At 24.4% G+C, this 10,477-nt stretch overlaps 1 protein-coding gene across 2 annotated transcripts; it reads left to right on the top strand.

Moving 5' to 3' along the window:
- Window positions 1–3,724: 3,724 nt before the first annotated feature.
- On the top strand, window positions 3,725–6,878 carry LOC124824154 (protein translation factor SUI1 homolog). 2 transcript variants are annotated; one of them, XM_047296539.2, is made up of 5 exons: window positions 3,725–3,918; window positions 4,604–4,690; window positions 5,729–5,934; window positions 6,001–6,054; window positions 6,649–6,878. In XM_047296539.2, exons 2-5 carry the CDS (start codon window positions 4,654–4,656, stop codon window positions 6,691–6,693), a joined length of 342 nt encoding a protein of 113 aa, XP_047152495.1. In that variant the 5' UTR covers window positions 3,725–3,918; window positions 4,604–4,653; the 3' UTR covers window positions 6,694–6,878. The 2 variants fall into 2 exon arrangements, with proteins under 2 accessions (XP_047152495.1, XP_087949093.1); XM_088092967.1 differs by having other exon boundaries at window positions 3,727–3,891.
- Window positions 6,879–10,477: the final 3,599 nt, after the last annotated feature.

Consider the following 10,477-nt stretch of genomic DNA (forward strand, 5'->3'; position numbering starts at 1 on the left):
AGATTTTCCTACGAGTGCCTCCTCGGGCAAAGATCTTTTTACATGTTTACTGTTTTTTTATCGCTCTTTCCCAGCATAAGCAACTTAGAAAAAATCATGGAATTATTTTTTTAATTTTATTCACACTATGAAGGGATAACTAATCCAATGCCTAGATTTTGAAATATTTCTTAAATACCGGACTTCTTGTTTATCAAGAAAATCTTTCAACGACAACACTGTAAATGAAGGTTTTTTTATTGAGATTTGTTCACTTTCAAGTGTTTTCAAGCACCTAAAGATTAAGATATGAAATGAGAGTGTTTCATCCTACACCTCCAAGATTTCATCCTGCACCTCCAAAAATTCCACTTTTAACCTTCTGACATCTCATCATCATCCTGCACCTCCAACTTTTTCAAAACTTTATTTTTAACTTTAATAAATATTTTTCCATTTTCTTTTCTTTTTTATTAAAAATAATCTTCACTACCTTAATAATAATTTAATTTAATTTATTTTAAAATTTAAATATTATTTAAAATAATTTTGTATTTTAATAATTATTAAAATATAATTTATATTATAATAATAGTTATATTAAAAACATAAAAATAAAATAATAACAATAATAAATAATAATAAAAATAAATTTGATTTAATATATTCAAATATATTAAATTATAATAAAATATTAAAATAAATTAAATAATTATTAAATTTTAAATAAAAATGAAAATTTTAAAAAGTTTATTTATATATTAAAATCTATAAAATATGTTAATACTTTACCTTTTATTTAAAATTTAATAAATATTAAACTTAAATAAAAATTATAATATAATAACTAAAATAAGAATAAAAATAAAAATAAAAACAATATTTAAAATCATATTTAATATATTTAAATATATTAAATTATATTAAAATATTAAATTAAATTTAATAATTATTAAAATTTTAGAAAAACAAAATTTTGAAAAATTTGTTAATCGGATATAGATATCCGATAAGTTATAAATCGGATATCCATATCCGATAAAGAGTTTTTAAAATTTTATTTTATATATAAATTTTAATAATTATTTAATTTAATTTAATATTTTAATATAATTTAGTATATTTAAATATTTTATTTAATATAATTTTATTTGTTAAATAACTGTTTTAAAATTTTGTTTATTATTTAAATTTTAATAATTATTTAATTTAATTTAATATTTTAATATAATTTAATATATTTGAATATATTAAATATTTTATTTAATATAATTTATTTTTTTGTTATTATTTTTATTTTTAATTATTTTATTTTTATATTTTTAATATAATTATTATTATAACATAAATCATATTTTAATAATTATTAAAATATGAAATTATATTAAATAATATTTGAATTTTAAATTTAGTTATTATTAAGGTGATATAGAGTCTTTTTAACAAGAAAAAGAAGAAAATAAAAATATATTTATTAAAATTAAAAATAAAATTTTCTATAAAGTTAAAGGTGTAGGATAATGATGAGATGTCAGAAGGTTAAAAGTGGAATTTTTGGAGGTGCAGGATGAGATCTTGGAGGTGTAGGATGAAACACTCATGAAATGATTATGGCTTAGTATTTGAAAAAGTTGGTTTCTTCTCCTTACACCCCATAATTACTAATTGCACCCAATGATTTTTAAAAAACCGTTCTACTCTTCAAAATTGTGACTTCGGGATTAGATCAGAACTTCTCTTACAAGATTTTTGGAACATGAGTTTTCAAAAACAAAATTTCGGGAACATATTCTGGATTAAATTTTTTTGGAACATGTGAAATAATTTTCAAAACAAGTTTTTCAACCCAACATTTTACTGTTTTTTTCTTCTGTTAAAATGAAGGTGCACTCAGTAAAAATTTTAATCACAAAGATAAAAGCCGAAATGTTTGGTAACACAGTGGGTTGTGCCAACCTTTTTTGTTTCCTCAAAGGTCACTTCTATGTTTCAAAAGATGAAATATTGTTTAAGATAATATTTTATATAAAAAAAAACTACATGACAACTTTAATTTTGTAATGTTATCGCTGAATATCCAATCACATGAAATTTTAGGTAAACTTTTATATTTAAGTTCAGAGTGTGTTTATATATATATATGCTTTTTAATTTATAAAAAAATAATTTAGAGTAGTTTTTAAAAAAATAATACTGTTTTATGATTACTGTTTATTATGAAAAAAGAGCAGAAGTTGTAAAACCACTATGGAATAAGTAAAGCTTGATAATTTTATAGGAGTTATCTATTTTTGTTAAAATAGAGAAATATATAAATAATTATTGAACAATTAAATAAGGATCCTTATCATTAAAGAATCATTACTATAATCTTTTTTCATATTCTTTTCAATATTCAAATTTAACATAAAATATTTATTGTTGATGTTATTCACACCCAACCTCTAAAGAATTTCTACAGTGCTTTGAATTTCCCAAGTGTTATCAAGAAACTCAAATTTTTTTCTTCTTAATTCCACAATCAAACCCTTCTTTGCATGGTGAGAAAATCTTTCTCATGTAAATATTTCAACTGTTAATTTAAAAAGTAATCTGTTCCCTTTTCAAGTTTTATACTAATGTGAAATATCTTTAGAAAAACGGTTTTGATGCATATGTGAGTTTACATGAATATGAATAGGAAAATGACACTTGAACAACCATTTTTGACAACATTTAGACACGCGCACACGTGTCAAAATCTGAGTGGTCCAGTTGGAAAAATTAAATGAAAATGGACCACTCAGATTTTGACACGTGTGCGCGTGTCTAAATGTTGTAAAAAATGGTTGTTCAAGTATCATTTTCCATATGAATATCTTAATTACTAAAATAACAAAGCAAATAAACTGAATCAGATTAATTTCTAATTCCGTAAACCGGTAAGCATAGGATGAATAATTATATTTATGTATATGCTATAATAAATCATATAATATTTATCAAAATTATATGTAGTGTCTTTTATTTTTTATAAGTATCTTAGAATATAAATTATAAAATAAAATAATCTATATCTACTAATGAAAAATATTATTTTTATAACTGTTTTTAGTGTATATAATTAGTTTCCAACTTTATTGTTACTAACATATTCACTTTTATTATTTTACTATTTAGGTTTTGTAAGTATTTTTAACTCAATTAACTACTTATAATGACAATTATAAAAATTAACTACATATGATAAAAATATAAAAATATTTATTTTATAATTATTTTTCATAAACATATTTTTATATTTTTCTCATTAAATAAAGAATGAAGATATTAGTTTATATTGATATCATTAATTAGTATTATTAATATAAGAAATTCAATATATATATATATATATAAATATATATATATATATATATATATATATATATATATATATATATATATATATATATATATATATATATATATCAGTTTATATTTGTTAATTTTATATTTGTAATAACTTTTTACATTGAAATAATTATTCATAATAATATTTTTCAATTTTGCTTTTGAATAATTGTTTTATTAAATTTAAATAATTGTTTATAATAAAAAGAATCATTTACATACTAAACCGTTATTATTTATAAAAATAAAAATTAAAAATTATCTTATAATTTAGTAAAATATTTGGTGTAAAATAAAAGTAGATAGACACCTAGAAAAAGTACTAGAGAATTCTTTTATGATAAAGCAAATTTCTGGTATGCGTGTTGTCTACTCACAACTAGATCCTGACTTCTTTACACGGGACACTCGTTTTTGATCTCTCTATTATATAAATCTATTTTCTTTCAAAAGCAAATACCTCACCGAGTCTCCCATATAGAGAAACCGATCAAAGTTTCACTTCAGTCTAGGGTTTCGGTTTTTGATCCTATTTTTCAGGTATATAAACCTTCAATTCAAGATCAGGTAATATCTCATCATCCTTTTTAAGATTTGGTTTCTCTTCCTAACTAATTTTGGGGTTGGGATTTTTGCTTTATCATCCTTCTTTTAAGTTTGTTAAATATTTACTCCCTATTTTTGTTTTTCCTAAATCTTTCGTCTTTTGTGGGTGGATTTGATTCTGATACAGTCTTGATTGGATCTTTCATTTAGAAATTTGTGTTTCTTATCAGTGAAAAGAATATTTTTTTTTAATTTAATTTGTTTGCGGTTGATTTGGGTGTAAAATGATATTTGAGGCATGGTATTTTTATGCTGTGATGGTTCTTGACTGTGTGGTTCTTGTCACTATCGATTTCAATGCAAAATCTGAAATCTAGGAAGGGATTTTGCTATGTGGTATTTAGATCTTTTGAATTTTTCTGTAGTTAGTGTTTTAAATTGTGGTGTAGGTTAAACTAGTTTTTTTTTCCAAGCGCTGTCATTTTAAATCATTGAGTGTAATTATTTTGGAGCTTTATTTCGATACAGAGGTCGGAAATTTTTTAATACATGGATGGTCACTGATGAAATTTTCTCTAGTTTGTTGTGTTGAAGATTCTTTTGGTGTGATGGAGATTATTAATGAGAGGGATTTTGCTTTTTGTGCTTTTTTGAAGTGTGCTTCTATTCTAAATCAATTTAGCTAACATGTTTATTGCAATGTCAGGTCTGAGCAATCTGTTTGGTGGAACCTTTGGTCATAGAGAGTCAAATTTTATGTCTGAATTAGACGCTCAAATTCCCACTGCCTTCGGTATGTTGTGAGTTCTTGCAGATGTTTTAGTATGTGGATGAATTGTCTTCTCCGTGATGTTTCTTAAGGGAATAATTATCAGTTCATTATACATGTGTTATTATCATTATATATGTACTTGCAGAAACAGGACAGCTCTAGTTGTTTATAGGCTCTAACTTTTATGTTTTACCTTTATTTCACCATAGTAGTTTTATACGTGGTCGTCTTTAGATTTCTTTTTAAGATTTTAGTACTGTCTGACTAAATATGTATCTGCTCTTCCATTTAATTCTAAGTTATATTCCATCTGATCTATACAGTTCAGGGAAATTTTAATTGCTTACTGGATGAAGTTCATTTGTACTCCTGAGTGTGGAATTTGGTATTTCCCTTCAGTTTTATCAGGGACATGTAATTTTGATTATAAATTTGACCATGTTCAATGGTTGAACAGGACTGTCTGTTAATTCAGACATTTTATAGTTTTCTGGTTATTGGTTTATGGTGGATTTTATATTCAGCTTTTCAAATTTTGAGTTTTATCAGGAACATGTTATTTTCATCATGAACATGATCATGTTCCATGGTTGAACAAGACTGTTGTCCTGAAAATTCAGACGTCTTACGGTTTGCTGATTGTTGGTTTATAGTGAATTTTATACTAAGCTTTTAAAATTGAGTTTTATCAGGTACATGCTATTTTCATTATAAATTTGATTATGTTCCATGGTTTTCTGATTGTTGGTTTACAGTGAATTTTGTATTCATCTTTTCAAATTTTGAGTTTTATCAGGGACATGTTATTTTCAATATAAATTTGATCATGTTCTATGGTTGAAGACTGTTGCACTGTAAATTCAGACAATCTTATAGTTTTTGCTGGTGAATTTTATGTTTAGTTTTTTCAACATTGGTACGTCAGTTCCAAAGTTGTGTTATTACACATGCATGCTCTCACTGTTGTCACTATTGTATATTCCGAGTGCGTAGATACTGTGATTATGTCAATTAGGGTTAGTGGTTAAATCTAATAAATGATCTGCCCTCGATTTATAGATCCTTTTGCTGAGGCAAATGCTGATGACTCGGGTGCTGGGTCAAAGGAGTATGTGCATATTCGCGTACAGCAGCGAAATGGTAGAAAAAGCCTGACAACTGTTCAGGGATTGAAAAAAGAATTCAGCTATAACAAGATACTTAAAGACGTTAAGAAAGAGTTCTGTTGCAATGGCACCGTTGTTCAGGACCCAGAACTAGGACAGGTCTGTGTGGCATCTTCCTGTCAAATAATGATCTATCCCTTGTTGCTTACGTGTTTGTGTTTGTAGGTTATTCAACTTCAAGGTGATCAGCGGAAGAATGTTTCGACCTTTCTAGTCCAGGTAACTATATCTTTATGTGTTATGCAATGTGTTACTATAATTGAATTCTTTTTTGATTTTCATCTCTTGTCTCTTATTCGTTTGCTTTATTTCATAGTTGTTTCAAGGCTTATGGCCTATTGGAATGACCCATTCTAGAGAATTGTGCATTTTTCTTCCATTTTATTGGTTTAGGGAATGATCTAATAATAGTATACCCAACTGAATGTCCTTTTGAAGAATATTCTTTTTGTCATTTTAATCTTTTGCCAAGTAGTTTGCCATTTACATATTAGAGACCGTATATAATACCTTTTTGAAATTATATGGTTAATGCGAACCTAGTTGTCATATTCTCTTCTAAAGAGTAGTAAATTTATTTAACTCAACCTATTAGATGTGTAAGAAAAAGAAAGCAAAAGAAAAAAGAAACAAACATAAAGAAAGCAACTACATAAATCACGGTTTTGTTTGTAGCTTAATGAACTGTATTTAGCACAAATCATAGTTGGTTCTTAGCACAATAATTTTGTAGCATGTTCAATGAAATATTTGGACACCAGGATTCTTCATCTAACTATCCTTCTGGTTGTTTTAACCTGTGAATATAAACAGGCTGGTATTGTGAAGAAGGAGCATATCAAGATTCATGGTTTCTGAGTGGTTGGTGTCTTAAGTGTCAAGTCTTACCTGCCTAGTGTGTTGGGCATAGATAACCTGAGTTGTGTATGTGATTGTGGATTTCTGTGTTTCGATGTACTACACCATGTGATGTGGGATTATGGATTCTAGAACATTGTGAGTTATTTGCTTTCAATACATATGAAAAAACAGTTTAATGGTCTTGTATTTGATCTTATTACATCATTTAGTGTTTTTTCCGGGTTTTTTTTTTACAAACTTGGTTTACTTTTGGGGAGAAATTGCCCAAATGGACAAGTTTTAAAAATATTATAGTTAGGGGAACTCGTGTATAAGAAGGAAGTCTCCACATGATGAATAGGAAGGAGTCGTGTGGGGCAGTAACGACTTTGGATTTGGTTTAATTTCTTTTAAAACGAACAGAGTTTTTATATAAAATTTTTTGAATAAGAAGGAAGATGTAATTGATTTATGTGAATTAATTTTGTGTAATGGTTTGGGACGAATATAAATTATTGTTAATTTGAAAAGAATAATATTAAACAGAAGATGGTAAGTAAAAAAATAGAAAACATGAAATTAAATTGGTGGAAATTTTTTTTATTATATATTACAATAAGTACATCATTTATTTATTTGTAGGAACCAGTGTAACATGGTTGTCTTCTGTGTCTTTTTAATTGTCTTTGCACCTCCTGTTCGGGAGGTAGAGTATCTTCATCGCCGTGTCCAAATTAAATTTAGTAAACTGAATTGTAGGGGTCGGCAAATACTGCACTACTAAAATTTGTTTTATATAGGTTTAATTGCTTCCTTTGTCCCCAGTTTGGTTGAATTGTGTCAAATTCATCCTCATTTTTAAAAAAATTTCATTGTCATCCTCACGTGGTGTAAAAGTTTCATTGTCGTCCTCACGTGGTGTAAAAGTGTCAATTGAATCCAAACATAGAAAAAATTTGTGTCAAAGTAGTCATTTTTCCTATATATTTGTGTCTTCCTTTCATACAATCAAGTACATATATTCATTTTACCTTATCCAATTTAAGGCTTTTCATAGCTCCAGAGAAGTGACATATGAAAGGAAGACACAGAGATATAGGAAAAATGACTACTTTGACACAAATTTTTTCTATGTTTGGATTCAATTGACACTTTTATACCACGTGAGGACGACAATGAAACTTTTTTAAAAATGAGGATGAATTTGACACAATTCAACCAAACTGGGGACAAAGGAAGCAATTAAACCTTTTATATATTATGAAATTTGTACTGAACTAAAAAATATTATGATTTTATAAATATTATGATTTTACAAATATTATGATTTTACTTAAAAAATATTATGATTTTATAAACATTTTTTATTTAACATATTTTTTAAAATATTTTTGAAGAATTCGTTTAATTTTAGATGGAGTTTTTTTTAGAAAATTTATTATCTGCTGTAATATAAAAAAAATACTAAAAATTTATTTTAATATTTATTTTATTTTATTTATAGTGTCTTACAAATTAGTTTTTTAATTATTTGATATTATTATTTTTTATTTTATTTATATTTCTATTATTATTATATGTATGAAAATTATTTTATTTTTATTTATTTATTTTATTTTATTTTATTTTTATTTTTTTATTTATATTTATGTATATAATTTATTTTATCTTTTTATCTACTTATTTTATTTTAAAATAACTTTTTAGTTATATTTATTTTGTTGTCTCATAAAATTGTTTTATTAATCAATTATTTATAATTTATATTTTATTATGTAGAAATTAAATTAATATTTATTAATTATTATAATATAATAAAAGATGATACTAGAAAAGTTACAATTAATAGACGTTTGTTAATTTTTTTATCATTTGATATTTCTATAATATTAAATATTTTTCTATATTATTATTTTTTTATGATATTTCATTATATAGTTATTTAATAAAATTTAACATTAAAAAATATATTTTAGTTTTAGTCTGTAAAATATTATCATTTTAAAAATAATATTATTGATATTTATTTTAAAATTAGTTGATTTTTAAAATAAATAATTATTTTAGTGTGCGTTTACACATATTTTAATATCATTAAAAGTTTTTTTAACATATTTTTACATATTTAATATGTTAAAGAATATAATATATTTAAAGTATTATTTTTTTATATAGTTTTTTTTTTATGATTTCTATTACTTAATCATTTAATAAAATTTTCATATAAAATATATATTTTACTTTTATTTCTTAAAATAATATTATTTAAAAAGTAATATATGTTTATTGATAAAAAAATATAAAAATTTGTGATTAAAAGATTTTGTCTTAAAAAATTTATTATTAATTTTTTATGTGAACGATTTCTTTTATTAATATTTTATTATTAAATAACGTTTTTTTGACCAGACGAAACAATTGAACGGAAACTAGAGAAGAAGAAAGAGTATATAAAGTTGCAGTTAACTGAACCGAAAATATTATAAGTTCAGTTTTTATAAATTAAAGCATAAAATAGTATACTGAACTTTTAGTAAAAGTGGATATGTTTTTTTAAGATAATATAGTATCATTAACTATAGTGCAGTATAAATAAGTTATTTTTGCCCAGTCCTATTGAATTGGATTTTGTGAGGTGTCATGGTAGAGGTGATGAAAATGTTGGATGGACCTGGATGATACTTGTTAGTATAAAAAGTGAGATGGGATGTTGTGTAAAAGATGGTGCATGCTAGATTGATCATAAGATTACGTTGATATTTAAAAGAATTAGAAAAAGATCTGGCATAGTGATGCTAGGTTTGTGTGGGAGGCTGACCAAGCTCATGTGATATATTATATTGTTATAGAAATAATTGTTTAATTTAAATGTCTAGAATTTTAACAAGTCAAGTTGAACAAAAACAAACTTATGCCGTCATTGAAAGATTGTTGTGGAGATATGTAGCTCATGATCAATGTACCATTGAATATATATTGTGTTGTTACGTAGATGGTTATTTTTGTTGAGTGGATTTGTCAATGACATGATTATTCAGTCATTCCAAATTGGTATTCATCGTGTGGTATTGTATCAATTTCTATTGGTATGTTGTATCCATTTCTATCTTCTGATGTAAGTTTATCTTATAATTTGAGTGATTGCAAGGTGTTGTCTTAATGATAGAGGACTATCTTTTACTTTAATATATTTTACCAAATTTGAAATTTAGAGAAAAAAAATAATCAGGAGTACTATTATAGAATAGTTTTATACAATTAAAAATATTTGTATTTGTTTTTTAATTTCAACATTTTATTATTGTTGTTGGGTAAATGAATTTGTTAAGCGTCAAAATCATTTGTTTTTAAATTTTTAAATTATTTTTGGGTTTAATGTTTTTTATTTCTTTTTAAATTTTTGAGTGGCTTAAATATTTGTGTCTATATGTAAGACATTAAATATATTTGTAGACATCTTGGATAATTAATATATAAAATTTGTTTTTATTAAGAGATGATTCATAGTTTTTATTATAAAATTCTGGTTCAAGGATGAATTTTTTTTTTAGTTTGACTTACCAATTTGTTAATTGTGTCATTTTTAATTTTGATTTTTATCGAAGATAAAAATCTTTGTAGCGAATCTTCATTTATTTATCAATATGTTAGTTGTGACGCTTATATTTTTGTCTTATTTCACGTTTTTCTTTGATTTATTTTTGTTTATGACTTTTTAGGATTCAAATTTAAAACGAGTACTATTTTTTAGATAAGATTATATCATCTGGTATTTAGAATAAGAATCTTGTTTGAATAAGTA

The sequence above is a fragment of the Vigna umbellata genome, chromosome 6 (assembly GCF_029865625.1).
Source record: "Vigna umbellata cultivar VRB3 chromosome 6, Vumbellata_1.0, whole genome shotgun sequence".
NCBI classification, from domain to species: domain Eukaryota; kingdom Viridiplantae; phylum Streptophyta; class Magnoliopsida; order Fabales; family Fabaceae; genus Vigna; species Vigna umbellata.

What these genes read in the sequence shown, in the direction of transcription:
- LOC124824154 (XM_047296539.2), top strand. Translation starts at nt 4,654, where the DNA reads ATGTCTGAATTAGACGCTCAAATTCCCACTGCCTTCG. An exon ending in TCAAATTCCCACTGCCTTCG is followed by an intron (nt 4,691 to 5,728) that starts GTATGTTGTGAG and finishes CTCGATTTATAG; the next exon opens with ATCCTTTTGCTGAGGCAAAT. An exon ending in TTTCGACCTTTCTAGTCCAG is followed by an intron (nt 6,055 to 6,648) that starts GTAACTATATCT and finishes GAATATAAACAG; the next exon opens with GCTGGTATTGTGAAGAAGGA.